The sequence below is a fragment of the Halichoerus grypus genome, chromosome 4 (genome assembly GCF_964656455.1).
Source record: "Halichoerus grypus chromosome 4, mHalGry1.hap1.1, whole genome shotgun sequence".
NCBI lineage: Eukaryota > Metazoa > Chordata > Mammalia > Carnivora > Phocidae > Halichoerus > Halichoerus grypus.
The window spans coordinates 136,891,231-136,918,194 of NC_135715.1; the positions used below are offsets into that span (position 1 = coordinate 136,891,231).

The 26,964-nt window shown below is 41.1% G+C and overlaps 1 protein-coding gene, 1 non-coding gene and 1 pseudogene across 7 annotated transcripts in view; 1 reads left to right on the forward strand and 2 right to left on the reverse strand.

The window, feature by feature from the left end:
• Nucleotides 1–107, reverse strand: LOC118525225 (U6 spliceosomal RNA). Its single transcript, XR_004912041.1, has one exon. It is a non-coding gene; the product is annotated as a U6 spliceosomal RNA (small nuclear RNA).
• Nucleotides 108–15,326: 15,219 nt separating this feature from the next.
• Nucleotides 15,327–15,435, forward strand: LOC118525226 (U6 spliceosomal RNA; annotated as a pseudogene).
• A 6,827-nt stretch (nt 15,436–22,262) lies between these two features.
• Nucleotides 22,263–26,964, reverse strand: part of WIPF1 (WAS/WASL interacting protein family member 1) — a 118,260-nt gene continuing 113,558 nt past the window's right edge. For all 6 annotated transcript variants that reach the window (XM_036075782.2, XM_036075781.2, XM_078071011.1 and 3 more), the window contains one exon: nt 22,263–25,320. In XM_036075782.2, coding sequence (XP_035931675.2) covers nt 25,265–25,320 — 56 coding nt within the window. In that variant the 3' untranslated portion in view covers nt 22,263–25,264. The remainder of the gene's footprint in view (nt 25,321–26,964) is intronic.

The following is a 26,964-nucleotide window of genomic DNA, read 5'->3' on the forward strand; positions in this document are numbered from 1 at the left end:
AAAAATATGGAATGCTTCACGAATTTGCGTGTCATCCTTGCACAGGGGCCATGCTAATCTTCTCTGTATCGTTCCAATTTTAGTATATGTGCTGCCAAAGCAAGCACACCACCCTCTTTCTCTTAAGATGAAAATTTTATTCTGATCTTGTTTTCTTTCAGGTCAGGTCTGTCTATTTGATTCACATGATGTTGGTTTTCCTTCATGTCTGGTGATCCTGTGTTATACTTTTCTTTTACAAATGAAGAACTAGGTCAATTTTTATAAGTAAGTGGCTTAAATTTTATCTGCTTTTGTGTGAGTGTGCTGACAGGCCTTTCCTCTGAATGCAAGATCTGATATAAATTCTACATAGGTATGTAGGGACTGTCCCCAGGAAGTATTTGCTTAATGATAAATGGGTGTGGAGCAGGCACATAGGATATTTTTTATCAGTTGGAATTCTTTTTTCTTTAGATTACAAATTTTTATTTTACTTTATTTTTATTATTAAAGTATAATTGATATACAGTATTATATTAGTTTCAGGTATACAACATAGTGATTTGACAATTTTGTGCATTACTCAGTGCTCATCATGTAAGTGTAGTCACCATCTATCACCATACAACATTATTACAGTATTATTGACTATATTCCCTGTGCTGTACTTTTCATTTCCATGATTAATTTGTATCATAACTGGAATTTTGTACCTCTTAATTACCTTTATCTATTTCACCCATTTCCCCACCCACCTTCCCTCTGGCCACCACCAGTTTATTCTCTGTTTAATGATTTTAACATGAATACCTTTATTGAATCACATCACTTTAAATTTACAAATCTAGGGGTGCCTGGGTGGCTCAGTCAGTTCAGTTTCTAACTTCGGCTCAGGTCATGATCTCAGGGTCCTGGGATTGAGCGTGTGTCAGGCTCTGCACTCAGGGGAGAGTCTGCTTGTCCCTCTCCCTCTCCTTCTACCCCTCCCCACACTTGTGCTCTCTCTCCCTTTCTCTCTCTCAACTAAATAAATAAAATCCTTAAAAAATAAATTTACAAATCTAGAAGTCATTGTATAGTGTTATGAATAATTGACATTTGTATTATATTTATAGGAAACATTCAGAAAGTTGGTGGGTTTTTGTTGTTTTTATTTTTTTGAGAGAGTGAGCGGGGTGTGGAGGGGCAGAAGGAGAGGGAGAGAGAGAGAATCTGAAGCAGGCTCCACGCTCAGCTTGGTGCCTGACGCAGAGCTCCATCTCATGAGCCAGAGATCATGACCTGAGCTGAAGCCAAGAGTCAGATGCTTAACCGACTGAGCCACCCAGGCAGCCCCAGAAAGTAAGTTTTTTAATAACTACTTCGAATTTGTTTCTTCCAAATTTCACGTAGATCTCTAGAAATGTATTATCATAAATCAAATTCTAGCTTCAGAAAAGAACATGTTGCCTTAGCTTATCTTTTCTTTAATTGAAGTATAATTAACATACGATGTTATATTAATTTTCAGGTATACAACATAGTGATTCAGCTATCCCATACATTACTCAATGCTTACCACACACAGTAAGTGTAGTCATCATACAATGTTATTACAGTATTATTGACTATATTCCCTGTGCTGTACTTTTCATCTTAGTAACTTATTTATTTCATAACTAAGGAAGTTTGTACCTCTTAATCACCTTCATCTATTTCACCCACCCCCCACCCACCTCCCCCCTGGCAACCACCAGTTTGTTTTCTGTATTTAAGAGTCTGTATCAGTCAGAATTCTTGATTATAAGTAACAGAAACTAGCTCTGGATAATTTATGCAGCAAAATAATTTATTGGCTGGCTATTGAGTAGCTTGCAGAATTGACTGGAAGGTTGAACATCAGGCTTGGAAAACCGGCAGGAATCAAAGGAGCCACAGGCAAGGACACTCAGCTGGAATAGTCTGGTTAGGTCATCGCTGCCAGCCTTTGTGGGTATCCCTCCAGATTCAGGTTCCAGTGGGACAACCAGTACTCCAATTGCCAAGCCAGAAAGCAGGGTTGTCTGCCAGGTGTCCAGTAACCACATGTGGTAGGCAGAAAAACAGCCCCAAAGATGCCCATGGCCTAATCCCTGAAACCTGTGAACATGCTCCCTTACATGGCAAAAGCAATTTTGCAGATGTGATTAAGTTAAATAATTTGAGAAAGGGTGCTTATCTTGATTATCCCTTAAAAGTAGGGAAGCTTTTGTAGATGTGATCAGAGGGAACTGTGACTATGGAAGAAGAGTCAGAGAGATGCCACACTGCTGTCTTTGAGGATAGAGAAGGAGGCATGAGTTAAGGAATGTGGTGGAAAAATGCAAAAAAAAATTCTCCCCTCATCTCCCAAAAGGAATGCTGACACCTTGATTTTAGCCTGGGACTTCTGACCCACAGAACTGTAAAATAATGAATTTGTGTTGTTTTAAGCCACTAAGCTTGTGGAAATTTGCTACGACAGCAATAGAAAACCAATACACCACACAGTTGTGGTATTTCCCTGCCATGATGCTACAGTAAGGAAGGCTTTACTCTGGTGGCAGGCTGTGCACATTTTCTTCCTTGCAGAGTTACCTTGTCACCTCCCAACACTTCCTCCTGTCTTTCTGTCTCCTCCCCAGGCCAAACACTACTGATGTTTTCTTTCTGCCACATTTTCTGCATAGGAAGGCAACGGGCCCCTTGTTCTGGATACAGTTCTTTAGTAAATTGTCCTCATGGTTGATACAGAGCCTTTTCTTTACTATTGTAAATGTCCCTCTGATTTTGGAATCTCTCTGGATTTGCTCTTACCTTCCCATTCCCATTTTAATCATTTATTTGGTTCGTATTCTGCAACCAGTTTTGGGATGTGATTTTGCTTCATGCTTGTCAATGTTGATCTCATTAAACTTCTATCTTCCAGATATTTCAAATTTTTCTGATAATAGTATCCTTTCTTGTTTACTAGAGTTGTGTGGATTTCTTCTTTCAAAACAACATTTTCCCCCTGTCATTGTAAAAGAAAATTGAGGAGGAAGGGAACATGGTCTTACGAGCTCAGTTCACCATCTTGATCCAATCATTGCCTGTTATGTAGGTTGGTTATTCTGTACTTGGGGCTCAGACAGAATCCAAAAGACTAGAAAGTTCCCTGAAGAGTGGGCTATATAGTCCAGTCTCAGCAGCATGTAGTGATAGAGATGCAGATTCATGATGGGCTAGCCCTAAGGAAATCCAAAAGGGAGCAGATGGAGCACAGGGATTGGGAGGATCCAGGGGGGCATTAGGGAAGCTTCTTAATAGAAAAAGAAAAGACAGACCCAGGTTCAAACCCTGATTTGCTCATTGCCCACTGTGTAACCTAGGCAAGTTTAGCCTCTGTGAGCTTCAGTTTCTGCACTTGTAAAATGGGGGACAATACCATCTATCAGATAGGGTTGCTGCAAGGATTAAACAAAAATAATAATATTGGGTATTTAATGAGTGCTTTTATATGGATTAATCTTGGTTAATCCTCATTATAAAGCCTATTATACAGATCAGGAAACTGAGGAGTAGCGAATTTAAGTAAGTTGCTTAAGGCTTTAACCATTAAGTGGCAGAGCAGGGTTTTGAACCTGGGCAGTCTGGCTCTTTCATCTCTGCACCTATACACAATGCTGTAGCTTACCCCCTGGGTGAGGACTGTTGGGCTGAATGCTCTTTAAATTCTCTGGCTCTTTAAATTCCCTGTGCATTTATAGGGTAGGGAGCCAGATTAATTTTAGGAATTGGGAAGGTATTAAGTCAGTAAGAGGAGACTAAGTGTCCCCAGTAATAGGCAAGCTGGAGCTAGCAGATCTTTGTAAGTTATTGTTTAGTATCTGTCTGGTGGCTTATTTGCTTGTATTATTTATTTATTTTGCAGAGATAATATTTACATAACAGTAAAGTGCACATATCTTAAGTGTACAGCTCAATGAATTTTCACATATGTATACACCTGTGTAGTCACCATCCAGATCAGGATATAGAAAGTTTCTAGCTCTCTAAAAGGCTCCCTTGTGCCCACTCCCAGTTAATACCTGGCCAGAGGTAACTGTTGTACTACCCACTATCATTATGGGTGAGTTTAGTCTGTTTTTGAACTTCATGTAAATGGAACGTACAGTTTGTGCTCTCTCATGTCTGGTTTCTTTTACTCATTCTGTTTGGTTTTTATTATGATAAAGAGCCAGGTGCATTGTAGGCCATGAATCTGTGAGCCCATGACCACACTCTGTGGGCAGAGAGCTAAGATCTCCAAATGTGACCCCCAGGGGGCGCTGTACACTAGTACAGCGTTCTGTGCGTCTCCGTACCATCTGTGAGGTGTGAGGAGGAAGAGGAAACACCTGCCATGGTAGAGCTGCCACGGGCTCAATGCCTCGTGAAGACTCTCAGGACTCCCTGGACCCCTGGGGTAAACCTTCCTGGTACGCTACAGGTGTAAAGTGAATGCTAGTTCCTTTTCTCTTTCTGGGGTTCCCCATGAGCCAAATTTTAAGATGGGACAACTGCCTTAGTTTGGTTGAGGGTGGCACAGTCTTTGCCCTTTTGCAGCGGTGGTGGCATGGCAAACTTTGAATTGCTCTATATCCTTGCATGCCCTATATCCCACGCCTCCCTCCAGCCTCTGGGGAAGCCATGTTCTCAGGGTAGGGCCCTGTCTGTCTTCCCTGGGAAACACCGCCTTCCATCTTCTCCCTTTTAAGGATAATTTCAGCTTCTTTTCTGGAAGACCCCAGAACTCCCAAAGTCCTGGTTGGGGCTTTTTCTAGGATAGCTTTTGAAACACAAAGACGTTCTTAAAGCTCTTACACCTGAGCATAAGACCATTCTGAGTCTCAGAACAAAAAAGCTAGGTTTCCTTCCCAAGAGGGAAAGAAGGGGAATATCACCTTTTCTTTCTATCAAATAAGCCTCCAACAGAAATAAGAACAGGGCACAAGTGACTACGTCCATAATCCGTCCTGTCCCAACGGGGTTCCTCATCTACCCTCTGTGACTAACCACGGAGAACCTGGCAAAATTACACATAGTCTCAGCCCATTTCTTCAACTACAAGATGGTGCTGATGCCAACCTCACAAGGACATTGTCGTTGGTAAATGGAATTAGCTATTTGAGAGCTTGATACTTAGGGCATTGATAAGTGTGTTTTCTTTTTGTCTGTAGGAGGAATTGCTTATATGGAAGTATGAATATCTTAAATTGGGTGACCCAGATTATAGGGCTCTGAGATTAGGGAAGTGATGCACTTTGCCAGGTAGGTGGGAAGCAGGGTAGGGCTCACAGAGGCTTTCTTCCCCTCCTCTATGGGTCTGAGCAGGTAAGTGGTAGGACTTAGGAGGTAGGTACTGGGTGGTACCACGGTACTCTCAACAGTAGTGTCTGAACCTGACTGATCATTAGAATTATATGCACAGGATGAAAATATTCCTCCCCCAGTCCCTTACTTTCTCTCACCCTGGCTGAGGATCTGATTCAGTGGGGCAAAGGGAGATGAAAATGTTTATTAAAGGAAAGTCCCCTGATGATCAGTAAAGTTTGGAGGCTATCGTTCTAAGATATATTTCTGTCTGAAAGTCCAATAATTTAAAATACTTCTATATTATCTCAGTGGGGGCATAAAAAGAGGACAGGGAAATTTATGAGTCACCTTGGCTATCCAGAAGGGAAAAAAAACTTTTGTGGAACTGTCTAGATTAAATGAACCTTGTCATGTGCATTGTAGAGCTTGAATTTTTTTTTCATGGCAAAATTTTCATCAAGGAGGAAGAACAAAACCTACCAGTACCTTGTTTGAGTAATTGGTATCACCCTCATTCTGAAACACCTTTATAGGCTACACCTTTAATTGGGAGTTTTTATTACATTCAAGTAAATTAGGATGATCAGGCATGCCTGAAACCTTTTCTCTTCTCTGTATCACCTCCTTAGTTTCTGCTATTGAAGACATTTTAATACCTACGTCTCTAAGATGTACCCTCTGAGCATTCTGATGAGAGAAAATATGAGGATGATAGACCCTTAGGACTGTGAGCTGGTAACTGAGGATGTCTTTCCTAGCTGCTAGATTAGATCAGCCCAGGGAGAGTATTGGAATTAGAATTTTGATGGAAGATGGCTTGTGGAGGATGGAACAATCTACCATTCTCGTAATTACCTATTGCTGTAATTGAAAGCTTGATTTGGGAATTTGTAATTGAATTTGGGAGCACTGAAAATTTAGAGGGCAGAATGGAGAAAGGCTCAGGGAAGCCAGAGGGACATGAGCATAGTACAAACCCAGGTAGGGGATGAAGAGTGTCAGAGCCAGAAAGTAAGAAGATCATGGAGGTAGAAAGATACCAAAAAGAAACCGTATTTCCTTCAGCCCCTCATGGGTCTTGCTGGGCAATTCACATCCCAACTTTTCTCCACCTCTGGTCAATATTTCATCCCTGTCGAAGTGAGAACCAAACTAGTTTTTGGTTTTTTGTTTTCGTTTTTGTTTTGTTTTGTTTTGAGCTGGTTTCAATATGACTCAAGGAGAAGTCTAGGAGCTGCTTAGATATAGCCAGAAAAATAGTTAAATGTATCCGACTACAGTTTTGTCCTGTATTGTTTAGATGCATTATTGGGAGCCATGCTTAGGGATCTTTTACAAGCAGTCTGGAGTTTGGACGTGTCTTCATCACTCATTTTTTTAGGAAGTTTCAATACTGGCCTGTGCTGTTTAGTGTGTATGTGCATGTGTGGGGGGTGTGTTTTGCCTTTGTTTGTTTGTTTTTGGAGGGTTGGGATAATGAAGTCCTGTTGGAGCAAAACAGGCTTATAGCTGTTAAGAGGTTTGATTCTTGGTTTTGCTGTCATTTACAGCAAGCAAACGAAGTTTAAAAATATCTTTCTTTCTTCTTAGTGCATTAGATTTATACCTTCTCAAAATGAACAGAGGCTTTACTGAATATGAGTATACAACTGTAAGGCTTTAGACACCAACTTTAATGTCAATGACACATCACTAGAATTTTATTTATGTCCAAAAATATTTTGTTTAGGACCACATGGGCTAGAATTAACACTCTGTGACCTGATAACACTACAATGGGATTACGTTGCTTTTAGGGGGAGTACTTAGTTTAGAATAGTCAGGAAGGCTTTTCTCCATTTTCTCATAATAATAATAATGCAGATAGTGGGAGTACTTACTCCCAGACTGCCATTGTGAGCAAGCCCTGAGACATCCTTGGCAAGACCACTCTGAAGAGGCAGATGGTCTATTCCCAGGGGACCTAGTTGCATGTTGCCGTCGGTCAGTTCCCACTCTGGACTGTGAAAGCCCAGTAGAGGTTCAGTGGTCCAAATGGTTGACTAAGTTAGGAGAATTGTTTACCTGACCCCTCGTTTTTTCTTCCTTTTACTCTTTTCTCATTTCTTTTTTTTAAAAAATGAAATATATAAAAATTGTTATTTAAAAAAACAGAAAAAAGAGAAATTGTATAATGTGTCCCTATGTACACATCACCCAGCTTCCCAGTTATTATTACTCATAGCCTGTCTTTCCCCCATTCTCACTCCCCACTCCCACCAGATTATTTTGAGGCATTGAGGTAAATCTCAGATATCATTATCATTTCTGCTGTAAGTATGTCAGCATGTGTCTCTAAAAGATATGGACTCTGGGGCGCCTGGGTGGCTCAGTCGTTAAGCGTCTGCCTTCGGCTCAGGTCATGATCCCAGGGTCCTGGGATCGAGCCCCGCATCGGGCTCTCTGCTCTGCAGGAAGCCTGCTTCTCCCTCTCCCACTCCCCCTGCTTGTGTTCCCTCTCTCACTGTGTCTCTCTCTGTCAAATAAATAAAATCTTTAAAAAAAAAAAATTAAAAAAAAATAAAAGATATGGACTCTCAAAAAATATAACTATAATACCTTTATCACTCCTAAAAATATTGACAGAAATTCCCTAAGCAAATATCCAGTCAGGTTTAAATTTCCTTGATCACTTTTGGATTTTGCTGACTACTCCCCTGTGGTGGTATTTAATAAGTTCCTCTGTTTCGTATACTCCCCATAAGCTGAGCGTTAGCCAAATTTGAGGATTGACACTAGTGCACCTAGGATGATGAGGTGGAAATGTGGAAAGAGTCAGGTCCTCAGCAAGTCATTGAGCCACTGAACTGGCCAACCAATAGCAAATGCCACACTTCTGGACTTCTTATCATGTGAGGTTGTAAATTTAACCTGTTTTTAGTTGATCATTTGCAGCTATAAACAACTGATACACCAGTTATATTCAAATGAATCTTCTATGTTTCTGTTTTCTATTTAAAGTCCTAATGTAGAAAGAAAAAAAAGTGATACACCTAGAACTAAAATGATGATACAGATGGCTCAAAACATTGAATGGTTAAAATAAACTTATGATGTCATATTTTAAGGAAAATCAGCTTTTGCTAGGATATAAGTTGAAAAAGCACACAACAACTTAAAAGTAGAGATGGAAGCATAGAAACTTCTATATTGGTGATAGGAATTGGAGCTAAAATATTTTCCAAGGATTATTCTCCAAGTACATGACTAAGAGTTGACTTTGAGAGTTGGCAACAAAGTGAAGCTTTTCTCTTATTACATTATCCTGAACATAACATTCTTATTAAGTAGGAGAATTGGAATTTCTGAATCTCCTCCTTCGCAACAAAACAATTCCCAAGTTTCAAATTGAATGCACAAGATGAGAAGGCAGAGTGATGAGGATTTAATTAAAAACAATAGTACAATATTTGAATTCCATTGAAGCAGCAGTCATAGAACTGAGCATGTAAAGGACAGCTCAGAGTCTGTCCTGTGCTTGCCCCTAGTTCTTGTACTTTGCATTCCCAGACTGTGTTGTTTGGAAGCAAAGCTTCATTGTTTTTTGGTAAGTAGATTACACCTTTGTCCTTGCAGACAAGGTGCTGACAGCAAGTGGTTCCAGGAAACCCTCCTGTAACAAACGCTCTTTGTTTTGTGTGAGGAAGCTCTGGCTTGTAAATGGATGACATCAGTCGGCTTCCCATCCACTCCTCTGGATCCTTCGATGTACAGAGACTCATTGTTAATGACTTTCACTCTGAACAGCAGCTGACTTCATTTACTGTGAAGATGGTGATCATACATCCCAGATTTTAAGTAATCTGTTCTGTTTTCAGACCATGTGTCAGGCTATCTGCCCTGGTGTTTGATTAAAAAAATATCATCACTTTCAGTATGGCACAACCCCTTCTAACTTCTCTGCCCACTTGGAGCTTTTCCCCACATGTCTTATTGTTTTGGATACCTCTTTAGGTGGTGTCCCTTCTCCTTTGCCCAATAAGCAAAATTCCCACATGTGTCTTCAATGGAAATATCCTCTTTTTAGGGACCCTGCCTAGAAGGGATTTCAACTCAGTCCATACTAAAATTAGACTAAAATTAGTAAGGCAGGAGCCTACCTCTCTGTGGAAAGCTGCCTGATCACTAATTCTGAGTGAGTTAAATGTTTATTACCAGAATAAAGATCAAAGCCTTTAAAAATGCACAAGGTAATGCATTTCAGCAGGTGAACATAATTTATCTGGGAAGAGTCACTGAAAGGAGGAAGTCAGGGTTAGGGTTCAGTCTTAGAGATTAGATAACATCAAAGAGCAACTTCAGAGCCCACCGGGGTGCTGTCTGCAGGTGGGGACCAGGCGATGGACTCACTGTTTACTTTGACGGTGTGGCTTGGAGAACATGCTAGAATCTCTGGTGTCTTCTATGACCTTAATGCATGAACCAGGTACACCACAGGTGCTTAGGAGATACTTGCTGAACTGCATCGACAAGTATAACGTTTACTTGGATCTACTATGTTTGCTATACCAGATAAAAGCATTTGCAACCATCTTTTCTAGTTCAGGGTATCAAAGCATGCCTGAAATGCCACGAAGAATGTTTGTACTTGATAGTTTTTCAGGGAGGTAGAGCTTTGATTTTCCTGATTTTTTTTTTTTTTACCTGACTTTGTAGCGAGATTAGAAATAAAATTTAGGAGAGGACAGGCAATCCTTGGGTGTAAGGAGATTGGTGATGGCTTGGGACAGCTGAATAAATAACATTTATTTATCTGACTCCCTGGGCCTTACCCAAGCCTTTTTACAATACCAGGTGTTTTATAGACACATTTTTCCATGAAGTAGTCAAACTGTAAACAGAGTGAATCCTGACATCATGTCTTAAAAAAGACAGAGATGGAGGAGAAGAGAAGCGCCACCACAATTTTCCTAATAGTAATATCTTTTGTTTTTGTCTTTGGAAGCACAGGACCAAGGGTGTGAGGTTGGATTTGGGGCTGTGGACTGTCATATGGCCATAGCCCTGCTTTCAACCCACCTTGATTATGGGTTGTGTGTAGGTATGTCCTGCGTGTCAAGGCGGTGCTCTGGGAGGAAACTGCACGCATGCACTCCAAGCACCATCCCACAGTGTTTTGTATGTACGATGGTAGGTGCTCAGTAAATGTTTCTCAGGTAAATAAAGCATCGTGTAGTGTTTAACAATATTTGTGAACAATCTAGCTTCTCCTTCATATTCATAAGTTTCTTGGGTCAAGGATTAAATTTTGTGCACCCAACTATCTCTTGGTGTAAAGATGTATGCACTCAGTAAGTGTTTGTGTCTGAGTGAGTAGAGGAAGGGCCACATTCCTGAATACCTCAGGAGCCTCTGCGTTAACCCCCATGCCATATCAGCAGCGTTGCCTACTTAGCAACAGAAAAGTTCTCCCAATTCCCTTCAAGGTCTCACAGATTCATGGTAAGAGTTGGAAAAGGACCTGAGAGACTTTTAGGCCAGACTCTTTATTTCATAAATGAAAAAATTAGGTTTGGAGAGATGGAGCAACTTTCCCAAGGTTGTCTTTGGCAAAGTCAAGAAAAAATTTGAGTCTCCCTGAAAGCCCTTTTTCTTTCTGAAGTATTTTATTTTATTTTTATTTTTTAAAAATTATTATTTGTTTTAAGAGAGAGAGCATGTACATGTACGAGCAAGCAGTGGGAAGGGGCAGAGGGAAAGGGAGAGAATCTTAAGCAGGCTCCACACAGCATGGAGCCGGGCATGGGGCTCGATCTCACGACCCTGAGATCATGACCTGAACCAAAATCAAGAGCCTGACGTTGGATGTCAGACGCTTAACCGACTGAGACTCCTAGGCTCTACCCTTTCTGAAGTATTTTAAAGTTTTATCTAAAAGATATTCATTTCTGGGCTATATATATATGTCCTCAAATAGTTGTTATCATCAATTATTCCTCAAGAAAACTCTAAAAGCTTTTAGCTAGTTATTTCCCATATGACACATTTCAAGATGTTAAATAAGAAGTTCTAACTGAGGCATCAAGATAAAATATATGACAAGCAAAAGAAAGAAGCCATAAAAGGATAGAGATCTTCAGAAGGAATATCCAGAAAGTGGTAACATGACTCAAATCCTTTGCCTACATTCAAGGTAGAAAGAGAGGCTCAATACACAGCACCTTCTTCCCCACCAGGTTCTGAACAAATTGGGAAACAAAATGAAAGGTAGCAGAGCAAGGCCAAAATCTCTCCTTTGTTACTACAAGACGCAGAGCTGGAGGCTAGGGCTTAGTGTGGCACCAAGTGCAGCTGCTCACCGAACCCCAGGCCGACCTTCTGGGCAGAACAGATACGTGGCTGAGGGGAGGACCAGTGCCAGAGGAAGGGGGGCCAGGCTAAGCTTTCCCGGGGAGTGAATAGCATCAGTAAGTAGCGCCAGGGGGTTACCGCTGCTGCAGGACTCTTCACAGGCATGCCGAACAGCTGTTCCCCATAACAAAATATCAGGGGGTTGAGGATTGGGAGGAAGAGGTGTGAAGAGGGTTTTTCTGGAAGGCAGTCTAAAAGCCCCTCTCACCCCAAAGTTGCTTTCTCACTGAAAAGTCTTCATTCAGAGAGCTTTACACACATCTCCTGCAGCTTGGAGTAGACTTGTGACTGAGTGGGCCAGCACTGGGGGATGGGGAAGGGAGGGGGAAGGGGGAAAAGAGGGTAGGGAGAGGGGGAGGAGGAGGTGCTGGGAAGAGAGGGGAGGAGGAGGGAAGGGTAGGGAGGAGGGAGAGGGAAAGAGAAGAGGCGAGGAAAGGGGAAAGAAACTTAGCTCCTGTCCAATAGGGCCACCTAGAGGCTCTTAGGCTTCAGCAGGGAGCAGCAGGAGTTGTGATGTGGAGCTGGAGTTTTCAGCTGATGAAGGAACTTCAGGTGAGAGGTCCCCAGCATGGGGGATGGTGGGTCTCTGAAGCACTGAGAGAGCACCCCAGACCAAAGAGAGGCAGCTTTCAGTTTCACAGCCTAACTCAGAAAGAGAGAAGCTACCCTAAGAGATGATCAGTCAAGGAAGAACTTTTCTCCCTCTTCCCCTGCTTACTTCTCTCCCCTCTGCCTGCCTTGACCCAGGAACAAACCATGGCTAGTGAAATGGCGGCAGACAGCTGGAAACATTAGGTGGAGGTAAGGAACAGATGGACCCTGCCCCCTCCTCCAGCTTCTTGGCTGCAGAAGGCCCCAGAGGGGTGAAGGGAAAAGTGTCACCTTTATTTATTTATTTATTTTTAAAATTTTATTTGAGAGAGAGAGAAAATGAGCAGGGGAGGGGCAGAGGGAAAAGCAGACTCCCCGCTGAGCAGGGAGCCCAACGCAGGGCTCAGTCCCAGGACCCCAGGATCATGACCTGAGCCGAAGGCAGATGCTTGACTGAGTCACCCAGGTGTCCTGAAAAGTGTCACCTTTCAATCTGATTCTAGGAGTTGATTATTCTACAAGACTGGATATTCTAACTTCTTAATTGGGATTGTGTTGGAGACTTAAAGTGGCTGTAGGATTTTTTTATTACCAAAGAATGATTAAAAACAAGTCCTAGGATTATGGAGGTTTTCATGCAGGGGCAGGGGACCAACTCGCCCCCACTGAGTAATTCTAAAAGAGACCACCCGGAATCAAAACAAAGTTGTCCAATTTGAGTAGGTTCGTCTTCAAATTGAACAGCCTGTTGACTTGACTTTGTTGGTTTTTATTTCTCTAGCCCACCAACATGGGTTCGTTTGTAGTATCTTTACATTTATTAAGCATGTTGACTAAACCAGTATTGAGGACATTAAGAACACTGGAAACTCCCAACTGAGCAAAGGCCAAATGCCCGTGATAGCATTGCTACGTCCCCCCCTGGTGGCATGGTGCGTGCACAGCAACTCCTGGGCTCCTGCTGAGAGTTAGGATAAATGCATTCTACTCCGTAACGGTTGTCTTCCTGTGAGCTCTCTTCTCAACGCCCTCCCCCAGCAAATGGCACTGTTCATTACATCTGTTGGTGAGTAAACCAAATGAAATCCGTTAAAAGTTCCATCCAGTCCTGCCCAAAGCCAGGCAGAGGAGGCCAACTTGAGTTTCCATCACCATCTCCCGACACCCTTTTGTTATTTGATCAGAATAGTTTCCCTCTGTAAGACATTAGTGATTCCCAAGGCTGCTTTAAGAAGTTTCTTTATTTATTATACGTGAAGTGATTGAAAACTGCCAATCACAAATCTGGCAATCCCCTCTCATGAGCTTAAAGACCGTTCTGATTACGATAATTACATTTTTATGAATATCCTACCTAGAGAGTAACAATTTTACTATGTCAGACTCCACCACACAAAGATGCATCAATTTCATCTGCAATGAAAAATAGAGCCTAATAGCACAGTTATATTTATATGATAGTCAAACATCAAGATGCAACATAAGTACTTCAACTGAAGGAATTCTGATCATTATTTAACCTTGAGATGATGATTAAGGGTGAAGGCTTGTCAGCTTTCATGAATTATTTTTTCATGATTTTTGCTGTTTTGATTTGATTTTTAAAATGCCATAATTAACACTTATTAACATTTGGATTCCACCCCCACTCCCCCCCCCATGTTATTGTGGGCAAGGCAACAATGGCAAAAACAACAAAAGATTAGTGGATATGATTAACGGTCAAAGAAAGAGTATTGGGAAATCACAAGACATAATTATGTTTCAGGTACCACAGTGCCATGCCAACTGGTTTTCTGCTTAGTTAAGTTTCCTAAACCGTGATGCAAGTAATGGACACAGTATTTAGGTTTGATGCTATATATACATATTAGTTTAATGCAGAGAAATGTGTTCCATTATTACAGATAGTGATCAGGGCCAGTTAAAACTGTATATAAAATTGGCAAAAAAATAAAAAATAAAATAAAATGTGTGGTGCAAGAACCAATACGGTAAAGCATCACAAGAAGCCTGTTAGAAATGCAGCTTCTCAGGCCATCCTCTGAGGTTTGAAAGCACTGTTCTGGCATGTTGTAACTATTCCCACTGGCTACAGTGAAACACTGGCGTGTTGGAGGCTGCAAGCGCAGCATCAGTGTAGGCATCCCTCCCCTTCACTTCAGGACTATGTGCTCCAGGCGAGTTTAAGTGAACAGGCTGTTTTGGTCAAGTCCCTGAGTCCAGGGGTTCCTCTTAAGTGGCTTTTATCCTCTCTTTCAATCTCCTGAGGTCACAAGCCATAGTGTCTTCCCATTAGCAGTCATAATTGGTAGTTCATCCTCCCGGATAGAAGACATGTTTATGATACCTTTTATGATGTCAAAAGATTTCCATCACCCTGAATCCTTGCTGATCTTTCTTCTGTGCTACAACCATCTCCCTGAAGTCACCTTGAGCTACTTAAAAAAATTTAGCATCCAACATAGTGCTCTTTTGTATATCTTGATGGCACTACCTGGACTATCATCTTTTGATAGCACTCTGGATCAAAATTATGAACCAGAACTCACCAGAAAGTTGCATGGAGAGAGGCCACACATTGCAAACATATTTAATTCAAGAAAACACAGTAGAACATACATTTAGTAAGGAGTGCTGATGCTCACTGGCCAGGACTATGCACTGGTTAACACAGTTTTTCTGTGGCTGAGGCAATAAAGCTGCTCTTAGGAAGGAAATGTATCACTGAGTTTTCTAATAGATTAGCTAGCTAGCTAGCTAATTTTCTAAGAAAAATATTTTATTTTATTTTATTAAAGTATTTTAGAGACAAATAGCATTCTGATGAATCAGTGTTCATGGGGTAGTGTAAGTGGAGTTATTTAGTATGACAAAAAGTGGATGCCATCTTACGATTTCATCTCTCTCTCTCTCTCTCTCTCTCTCTCTATATATATATATGGAAACCTTAGAACAGAGATTCTGAATCTGGAATGTGCATCAGAATGACCTTGAAGCTTGTTAAAAATACAAATTCTCAAGCTCGGTTCAGCAGTACATGTCCTGAAATGTACATGTCCTGAAGTGACACAGAGAAGATTGGCGCAGTCCCTGTGCAAGGATGACATGCACGTTTGTCAAGTGTTCCATACTGAAAAAAAATTCCTGGGTTCCAAGAGATTTTTATTTGGGAAGGTCTGAGGTGGAGCCCAGGAATCCATATTTAACAAGCACTCCTTAAGTGCTTCAGTGGTCCGGAACTTTCATTTTGAGGAACACTGCACATCTAACTCAGAGGATGAGGAAAACACGTGAGTGTGAGGCAGTAGGCTCACCCACAGGAGTGCTACCTTCTTTGGGTCCTTGTGATGCATGACTTCAGGCTTTTGAGCAGGACATGTATTCCGCGTAGTTCTAATGTCATTTATATATTTGCCTCCACCCCCAAAGGACTGTGAGCGCCCTGAAACATGGGAATTAGGTGGTACTGACCTTTGCATCTTCAGCTGGACTCTCCCCATGCCTTCTCATTCCTGAGAAAGTGCTCAATAATATTGTCAGATGAATGAAGACAAGAAAGGTAAAAATGCAGTTTGAAGAGCGTGACCGAAATAGTCTGGAGGGGTAGTCTTGGCCCCTTCACCCACCCGTGGTCAGACCTTGGGGTCACTTCCTCCCTCGGTGTCTCAGCCCCCCATTTGCAACATGGGAGATCAGTCTCTCTCTCCTTCATGGGGCTGCTGTGGGGTACACTTGAGGGGCTGTCTGTGAAAATGCTTTGAAATTCCAGAGCCACTTATTTCACTTTTTTTGAACATGACTGCTGTTGTGCTCTAACTTTATTTCCCCTACGAATGAGGGCTAGGTTGTATGACTGAGGCAAAGAACACAATGTTTACTTCTGGCCCTTGTGGGAAAGCAAATTCTATGATTTGTCATTTAAAAGAATCACACAACTCTACCAACTTCAAGAGTAAAAAAATAAATTCAATACTAAAAATTTATAATATGAATGGAAGAAATACCCCACAAATAATGAACAGTAGAAAGGAAGGGAGATACACTGGGAAGCAAATTAACTATTCACATTGCAGTTTAGGACTTCCAGAAGTCTGTGTTTAGTGAAATGATGTCTGAATTTTAGTGACTCCACTGAAATCACCTGAAAAGGTAGCAAGTGTCTGATAAGATGAGCTGAAAAGTACACGTACATCCTTTTAAAAACGTGACCACCCCTCCAGCTGTAAAGAACCAAAGAACTGAAGGAAATTAGATCCCTTATAAGCGGCAGTGTGCCCCAGGTGGTAAATACTGGGCCTGGGATTAGAGCAAGTCCACAGCTCAATGAGGAAAATAAAGGCAGTGTACTAAGTTTTCCATGAAGCTATGTTTATTTAACTGAGCCTACTATCTTTTACTCTAAGATTAGGTCTCCCCTTGTTTTGGCTTATTAAAATGTCCTTGTTTTTATGAAATGTTAGTATTTTTTTTAAACTGGCAAATGGAAAGTTGACAATATTATGACTTCCCATTCACATTTATTTACTCAATCTCGAGTTTGAATTCTGGATCCATTCAAGGCAAGTGGCTTGAGGCAAATTTCTAATCCATTCAGGCCTTGATTTCTCCACCTGTAAAGTCAGAAAGATTAACAATAACATATGCAATAATATTTGCAAAGACCTTAGCACAATTTGTAGTACATAGTAGATGAGTAAGAATTGGTGGTAGTTACATGAAAAATGGAAACAATAATTATGTTGTCATCTAGGTAAGTAATTTAGGTAACAGGTCTTATGTTTACCCTACTATATTAGATATGTTTTTCCATTTTTCTTTGGTAGTCCCATTTGGGAACCTATCCATGCCTTTGCCCTAAGAGTAATCTAAGCAGGAAGCACCAAGGGAGAATTTTCCTTTCATACACACAGCCAACCAGCTTGTGTTGGTGGTGAGGAGCATTCTAGAACCAGTGGCAGAGTGGGGTTGTGCCTCCTGGCTGAAGTTCTTGTTGGATCTAGAATCCAGACCCTTGGTTCTAGGACTAGTACTTCCTATTGTAGAATATGTATCTTCGTATTTCCAATGCCTAATAAATCGTAGTTACGCTATCAATGTTTTTTGATTATTTGAATGAATAAATGTAAAAATGCACCTTTGGGAATACAATAGCTCCATAAAGCATTAGGGTTTCCTAGTCGTTTGCTGCTATTTGTTTTGGGTACCTATTTTAAATAGATTGTATTTCGACAGGTGACCTTTAACTTACTCAATTGGTTGGAGATAGAAAACAGGAAAAGGCTGGGAGTTTCTCATGACTAAAACACATTTATGTTGATGGATATACCAGGTGTTCTGGCAGGCGTCTTCCTGGTCAAGATTTAAGCTAAATTTGAGCTAGATGTCTAATAACGTCCAGACTTGTTTCCCAGGCCCCTCAGGGGTCAAACATGTTATCTGGGTGGGTCACACTGTGGGGCCTTTAACTGACTCTAACACAATGTGGGCAAGAGTGACTGAGCTGAACTATTTTAAAACTATCTGTAGGCCACTCTGGGAGTACAAAGGAGCAAACACTTTTGCTGTCTTATATTGGTCTGGGATTCTCCTGTCACTCTTATGGAAAGCTGGTGACTTAGGAAAGTTTTTAAGATACCTACTTTGGTTGGTTTCTGTATCAGAAGATACATGTAAGCCCCAATAATACAAGGACCGGTTTTATTATTTTTTTAAAAAAGATTTTATTTATTTTTGCATGAGAGAGAGCACGCGCACATGAGTGGGGGCGGGGGGAGGGGCAGAGGGAGAAGCAGACTCCCCGCTGAGCAGGGAGCCTGACGTGGGACTCATGGGACTTGTGGGACTCTTGGGACCAGATTCCAGGACCCTGGGATCATGACCTGAACCAAAGGCAGATGCTTAACCAACTGAGCCACCCAGGCGCCCTATAAGGGGGCCTGAAGCTTTAGACAATTTAGGTGCTATATTAAGGAAGTTAATATAAAATCATAAATAATGCAAACTTTGATGTAAAAATGAGTACTTATTAGAAGGGATCCTTGTAAGTGGAGGTCCCAAAGCTTGAGCTTCATTAGCTTCCTGTAAATGTGCCTCTGGAATAGTAGGAGCAGAATTTTAAGACTAAGGAATTTGTGATAGAATGTTGATGGATTGGGGCATTTTCAAACACTTACCAGTAAGAGAAACATGTAAAGGCATCCCCTGATTTTCAAAAATTTGCATTAGGCCACTTCACTTTTACGAAAGAACTACATTAGTACCTGTTTTTGCTAACCGAAAAAATCTGAGGAAGATTTTTGCTTTTAGGAAAAAAAGGCAAAATGTGAAAATAGCGTTCAGTGTTTGTTTTGCAGCAATCCATCGTAGAAGCAGCGCACACCCCAAAACAGTAAGAGTAGCCCCACCAAGCCCCTTCTGGAACCACACGCAGCATCTCAGCGGCAAGCCAATGTAGCTTTGAACTGTCTGAGAGCGTCTGTGTTTTATCTCCATTTATTTTGTGCATCCATTAGCAAGTGTGTCCTAAGGTACTGGAAAAGCCTAAGAGAGGTTATTTTTGGGGGTCTGAGAATGCTTAAATATTTTTCCATGTAAGTTACTGGTAATTGCTTCTTTGCTTTAGGCCATTTCAGCTTAGGAAAGTTTTCGTAGGAGTGCTCTACTTTCGGGTAATGGGGGAAACCTGCAGCTGACTGTAACTCCAGAGATAGACACGGAGGACCCAGTGCTCAGAGTGCAGGGAAACGAGGCTGTGGGGAAGACAGAAGGAAGACAGAAGGCTGTGGGGAAGACTCTAAATTATGCGTCCCAAGAAGCCTTCAGTGATAATTGGGATGTCAGGAAACGGGAATCCTTGAGTTTTTTTTACAAATTAAAAAACCAAAAGATATTATTTATTGGCCATCAAAACTTTTTCTAAATACTCACCCCTCCCCAATTTTCCTGTAGGTTTAAAATTTTTTTTTAAGATTTTTTATTTATGAGAGAGAGAGAGAGAGAGCGCACAAGCTAGGCGAGGGCAGAGGGAGAGAGAGAAGCAGACGCCCCGCTGAGCAGGGAGCCCGATGCGGGGCTCGATCCTGGGACGCTGGGATCATGACCTGAGCCGAAGGCAGACGCTTAACCGACTGAGCCACCCAGGTGCCCCTAGGTTTAAAAATTTTTTTAAAAAAAGCAATTTAATTCGCCCATTGAGATGAAAGAAGAAAAGAAACCAAATAATTCCTTAAGGGGGGGGTGGATTATAAAGTATTCCCTTTCCCTTAATAGAAAGCTCTCTGTCTCTCGGGCGCCCGTGCCTGGTGAGAGCAGGGGCTGCCTCCGTACCTGCCACTCAGAGACCATTGGCCAGAGACAGTTGTGGTGGGACACTGGTTTGATTATGGTGAGGCCGGCACACTGTAACTCTTCAATAAAAACTTACTGAATGGGTGAATGAGACAAACGACTGATTCCAGTTTGAACAAATGAGGTCAGTTTTGAAAGCAATTTTTATTCCTAAGACTGGTGTAATTCAGTTTTATCAGACTCTTCTGAATGCACTGAAAATTCCTTCCTGAGTATGGCCTGGGTTTGATGGTGAAGGGATTAGGAAATGGAATGGAACGAACTTTCGAACGAACTTTCACCGAGCACCTGACCTATGCCCGTTATTTTGCCTGATGTTTTGTATATTTATTTAAGTTTTGTAACCATTTTGCAGTTGAGGCAGCTAGAGCCCAGAGAGCTTAAACACCGTGTGGTGGCAGAGCTAGGATTCAGATCCAGGTGTCCTGGGCTTGTCCTCTGACTCTGGGACATGTCATTTGGCCTTTTCTTTCCAGCAGATGGGAAAAACACATGAAGCTGAGACTTGTGCTAGAGGTGGAAAGGATTGTCAGGAAGGGAGCGTGGTGAGGTGACCAGCCATGCTGCTTGTTCGTCAGTGCTATGTGATTTGGGGTCTTACATTACTCGTCTGTCAGACCAGGAAGTGGGGCTAGATGACCTGCAAGTGGGGTGACCACACAGCCCAGTTTGCTCTGATTTGTACCATTGTGCCAAAGCAACAATTATTAGCTGCCCTATATGGAAGGTTCTTTCCAGGTCTTACTTTCTGTGATTTCAAATGGAATCTAATAATTTCCCTGATGACTAAAGCAGCATGAATTTTCATTTTCCAGGCCTGCCAGGTATAAGGGACTGACATCATGTGAGTTGACCTTTGTGTGGAGGTTGCTTTGTATTTATTATTTTTTTTATTAACATATATTATTTGTTTCAGGGGTCCAGGTCTGTGATTCATCAGTCTTACACAATTCACAGCGCTCACCATAGCACATACCCTCCCCAGTGTCCATCACCCAGCCACCCCATCCCCACCCCCCCTCCACTTCAGCTTTGCATTTCTGTTAGGGATAGTCAGCCTGCTGTTGCTTCTTTCTTCTAAAAGTACACTAGGAAATTTCCTTCCAGTCAGTTTGGCTCCAGTTAATCTGGGATCATTAGATAAATACTTGTTTCCTATTTTTACTCAGATTGGCTACCACTTACTGAGTACTAGAGTAAGTCAACATACTGAGTGCATGATCTCATTTTTTAAAAATTTAAATTCAGTTAACATATAGTGTATTATTAACTTCAGAGGTAGAGGTCAGTGATGCATCAATCTTATATAACGCCCAGGGCTCCTTATATCACGTGCCCTCCTTAATGCCCATCACCCAGTTACCCCATCCCTCCACCCTCTCCCCTCCAGCAACCCTCAGTTTGTTTCCTATGATTAAGAGTCTCTTATGGTTTGTCTCCCTCTCGATTTGGTCTTATTTTTCCCTCCCTTCCCCTATGATCATATGAGTGAGAGCATGTGATAATTGTCTTTCTCTGATTGACTTATTTCGCTTAGCATAATACCCTCTAGTTCTACCCACATTGTTGCAAATGGCAAGATTTCTTTTTTTTTTTTGGCTGAGTAATATTCCATTGTGTATATATATATATATATATATATATATATATATACCATATCTTCTTTATCCATTCATCTGTCGATGGACATCTGGGCTTTTTCCATAGTTTGGCTATTGTGGACATTGCTGCTAGAAACATTGGGGTGCAGGTGTCCCTTCGGATCACTACGTTTATATCTTTGGGGTAAATACCCAGTAGTGCAATTGCTGGGCCGTAGGGTAGCTCTATGTTCAACTTCTTGAGGAACCTCCATACTGTTTTTCAGAGTGGCTGCACCAGTTTGCATTCCCACCAAAAGTGTAGGAGGGTTCCCCTTTCTCCGCATCCTCGCCAACATCTGTCGTTTCCTGTGTTGTTAATTTTAGCCATTCTGACCGGTGTGAGGTGGTATCTCATTGTGGTTTTGATGTGCATTTCCCTGATGCCGAGTGAAGTTGAGCATTTTTTCATGTGTCTGTTGGCCATATGTTGCATTATCCCATTTAATGTACTTGTTAATGTTGTGAGACAGTTAACTTACCTTGTGGATAAGGAAGCTGAGGCTCAGAGAAGTTTGCAACTTGCAAGTAAGAGATGGAGGCAGGTCTTCCTAATCTCTTAACCATTATGCTTGTATTAAGATATGTACACATGTGCGAGTACACAGCAGATAATTTAAAAAATTATCAAGCCTCCTAAATTCCCATTGGCCTTTCCTGTGTTTATCAGTGTCAGTGCTAGTCCTGGTAGTTTTCTTGCCCGTTGTTCCCACCATCCGTCTTTACCTTAGAGTAGAAGCATCTGCCTCAAGTAAACAGACAGCAGACTCTGACTTAGGATGCAAGTTCTCAGGAAAAACAAACAAGGGATTAGAAAGTGGGTGTGTGGAACCTGCACTAGGGACTGATGCTACCTCCCCCTCCTGTTTTTCTTTGCTCTGGACTTGTCTTTCTTTACCAGAGTAGAACACAGAAAACAGACAGTTGCCTTTTCATTTGCATTTATATAGACAATACTTAAATAAAAACCACCAGTTGACACTCTTGTCATTCTGCTTTTATTCATTGTCTGGCTAACTCACAAAGACACAGATGTCTAGGGTAGTCTCTACCCCACCATTTAAACTGTCCTGATGACATAGATTCCAAAGTGTGCATGTTTACATCGTGCAGTGGTATGAAAAACATTTGTTTTCCTTTACTGTCCCTGACTACAAACAGGGAAAAATTAATTTCATGCCAAAAAATGTTGGGTGCTTTAACAATCATCCCATTTCTGCTACTAAAATAACAAAATTGGTATTACAAGTTAAAATATAAAGGCCTGTTTTTACAAATATGCAAATAATCTGCTACTTAGACATAAAAAGTCGATTTCTTTCAAATCACAAAGTAAGGCACCATTGGATTAAACATTTCTCTCAGCTTCTACTAAATAAAATGCATAGTGAAATAAATACTGAACACTGAATTTTAATACTGTAATACATTTCAATATAAAATGATATATGAATGTTAAAATACTGTATTGCATCTGGAATACATTTATCTGGAAATATTATGGAAAAAAACCCCAAATGTAAGCCCTGATTTTAGGGAGAAAATATTCATTTTTGTGATTTGCCATAGTTGAAGATTTTAGCATAGAAATTGTTCAGTTTTGGATGCAATTAGGTTGACAACTTTCAAAGAAAGGGTATAGGTGTATTAATGAAACATTGACTTAAATACATTCTAAAACTTCTCTCTCCTGGATGAACAGCAACTTTGAGCTGTGACTGTGTTTCAGACCTTAGGATGGTACCTACACAGTTGGGATATACAAGGAAACTGGCCATGATTACTAGCCCTCACAAAATTCAGACCCAAAATTCTTTGGATCGGACTTCTCTGCCATATTTGCTAGTAAGGCCAGATTTCCACTTTTTCTGAAGTGGCTCATTAGGCTTTATCATAGGGATTTGTATCAACTGTTCATACCTGATCAAAGAATCCCAAATAAAATGATGCTGCTATACTACCTGAAAAATTCTTTTTGGAAATACTTAGCCAAGTTTGTTACACCTTTATATTTCTTGAGTCCCTTTGGGCGAAGAGCCCCAAATGACTATATGAAAGACAGATGAATGGCAGAGGAGATGGGGGGAAAAACCAAGTTCTCTAACATACTAAGCCCAGGACTTTGGCAAGGAAAGTTATAAAAATACAATATATTCAAATGGGCCACTTCATAATTTATTAGATATCCCATTTATTAGAACTCTAAGTTCTTTTGCTTTTATATAAATGAAACAATTATTTATTCTATAAATAGGAATGCTTCTTTCAAATTTTTCTTTGGATTGATTTCTTGTTAGCATCTCCCAGTAATACATGAACAATACACTGAGACCATAATACAAAGTTTAGGTATACATATACATATGTAGTTGTGTGCTTTTAAAAAATAAGTAACGGTAATTTTAAACATAATCAACCATATAAAACATCTAAATGGAAATATTTTTTTTTTCCAAATCTATAGCTAGATTTAAAAGTCCCAGTAAAGTTTTGTAAACAAAATAATAGAAAAAAAGGGCAAGCCTGGCTCATCCCTATGGTCCTTTCACGGAGCTTTATTTGCATAGATCCAAGGCAAGTGATTCTCCCAGATACAGTCAAGACAAATTCTCTTCAATTTGTAGTAGCAATCTCTCTCAACCCCATACACATCAAGATTTAGACTTTTACAGTTTGCCCATCAACTCAAACCTGCTTCCTTCCTCCACGTTTCCAACTGGCTACCTTTTCCTGACTTTCCCCCACAGCTACAGAGCCTACGAGCCTCCCTGGCGTGGAGATGCATGCTGGGCGGCAGAAGAATGAAGTGTAAGGCAGGGGTCCAATGGACAGGTGAACTCAAGGCAGCTGGCTCTGAGGCCCCAAGCCCCAGCTGGCTTTCAGTTTCTTTCTAATGGCTTTATTCCATGTGACTGTAAACCCTGTTAGATCAATTTCTGACCTTGGTATTGTGAAGCAACACTTGGATACATACATTAAGGAAAGACGGGAAATAAGGGAGGAAAATCTAAGGTCAAGCTGTCTGCCGAACAAGGTGTTAGGTCCTAACTTTATTTTTAGTTACTTTTTGAATTGCTCAAGCTCAACTTGCCTTTTTTGTTTTTGAAACAAGAGGTTTTTGCACTAGCCTGCAGCTTCTAGACCTGTGCTGTCCAAAACAGTAGCCACCGGCCACACGGGGCTGTCGAGCACTTAAGATGTGACTAGCCTGAATGGGGATGTGCTCTCAATGTAGGATACACACTGGATTTTGAAGACTTAGTACCAAAACAGAATGTGAAATATCTCATTAATAATTGTTATACTGATTACAGGTTGAAATGATAATAATTTGGGTATTAGGGTTAAATAAAATATATTAAAATTAATTTCACCTATTTTCCTTTTTTAACATAGCTACTAGAAATTCAAAAACTATATGTGGCTCACATTGTATTTCTGTTGGACAGCTCTATCCTAGAACTTGTCTCAGATTGCCAAAGATTGGACATCCTGTAATTGAAAAATTTTATGTGAGCCCTGAATGCAGCAACTTGCTTAGGTGGTTCCTGGAATCAGACAGAAAGCCAAGCATGCAAAAAAGGCATGGAAGCAAATAGCTCTCAGGGACTTTAATATTACAGTCTGTAGCAAATTAGCTGTGAATGTTTGAACTTGGCTGGTTGAAAGCTAAGACACAATGCATTTCTGCCACCTTGCCACAAAAGCCTCCTGACCCCTAAGCAGCCAACACTGGCGGGCTGTAGCTGAAGCAAGCAAGAGCTTTGAGAATATACACAATATAAAAAGCTAGGTGCATTTCTTTACTGCATTCCCACCCCCACCCCCAACACACACATATTCCCACGTCACCCTCCCTTCTTCCCTACTGCCAGTATGAAGGGGACAAGGGGAGACAAGGGGAGGAGGGTTTGCAACCCTCGGAGAGCAACAACAGAAGGAGCTCTTGGGCTCGGGTGGAGAAGAGCAGGCAAAGATCACCTTGGGATGGGAGGAAGTGGTGGGGCACCCCTTTCTCTTCGGTTGGATCCACCTTGGTGAAAAAATAGACAAAATATAAATTTTGGTTAGAAAGCTTATGATCTCACTGTACAAACTAAAGGATGGTCGCAAAAGTACCCACCACGTCACCCTCTATGACCAAGGCTATAAAGAACAGGATAAGTAAGAAGTGAAGGGAAGCAAGTAAGGATCTGACTGAACATTTCTAGAGAGGGATGACCCACCATTGGCTCCTGAGTACTTGCACAAAGTTAAGAAAATTTAAAAAAAAATTACTTTTCTTCTTACCACAAACGTAGTACATGTTTATTATAGATTTAGAAAATACGGATGAGCTAAAACAAAACAAAAACCCACTCAGAGGTAACCAATAACATGATGTAAACACTTTCCTTTTATTTTCTATATATAAACAGCTCCCTTTTTTCTTCCCCAAATAGGATCATATATAGCCGGTCTGAACATTTTTCAGAGCCGTTACTATTTATACATATAATTATAAAGGACACATTACATTCTGTTATATAGGTATACTATATTTATCTAATCAATTCCCTTTTGTTGGACATTTAGGTATCTTCTAATGTCTAAACAATGCTTTTTTTGATAGTAGCTATCCTAATGGCTGTGAAGTTGTATTTCACTGTAGTGCTATGTGTATTCCCTTAATGCTTAGTGATATCAAGCACCTTTTCATGTGCTTTTTTGGCAATAGGGGTATTTTCCTCAGAGAAATGTCTATGCAAGTATTTAACCCATTTTAAAAATTGGGTTTTTGTGGTTGAATCATAGGCATTCTTTATATATTCTGGATTTTACCTTTTGACCAGATATATAATTTGCAAATATTTTATCCCATTTCGTGGGTTGCCTCTTCACCCTGTTGATAGTGTTCTTTTAAAAACTACGCATATTCATGGGTATGAGTACTGGGTTTAAAATCCATTCACAGTTTTTGAAATTCATTTGTCCCACGTACATTTTTTTGAGGACCCAACAGGTTTTAGGCATGAAGCCGGGTGCTCAGATGCTGTGAGCAGATCTAGCAGGGGAGGAGGTAGAGGAAGACACTGGCGGCCCGTTACCTTGCCTCTTCCTTTTGCCACCCCAACCATGTCTTTTCTTGGGCCCACACCTGAGGAAAGACACATCTGGCTGGAAAGCAGTCATCTGCTGTGGAGCCTTGACCATCCGCTGACGTACTGTCAGCAGCTGGCGCCACGTGGGCTGGCCTGCAGAGCTGCAGTTAGATGGCACGGCTCAGGGCTGCCTGGAGGCCCTGCCAGGCTGGTGCCCCACTTAGAGGCCAAGGCAGCTACAGGAGCAGAGCAAAACCACACGATAGTACTTCAGTTTTGTTACAGAGATGATCCAGAGATGATCCATTAAGCACACAGAACGCTAGAAATATTTAAAGCAAATCTACAAAAACATTTTTGGGCGCAGTGGACATTAATTCATCAGTTTAAGAAATATTTTTAAATGCCTACTACATTTCAGTTTGGGGCCACGTGAGGAAGATGCAGTAGTGAGCAGGACAGTTCCAGTCCTCGAGTCACCTTTAGTCTTAGAGACAGCAGGGTGGGGAAGGGAATGTGTTCAGCTATGAAATTAAGAATTTAGAGGAGGGGGGATGGTTCTGTTACTGACTTAAATATACAAAGAGCACTTCAGG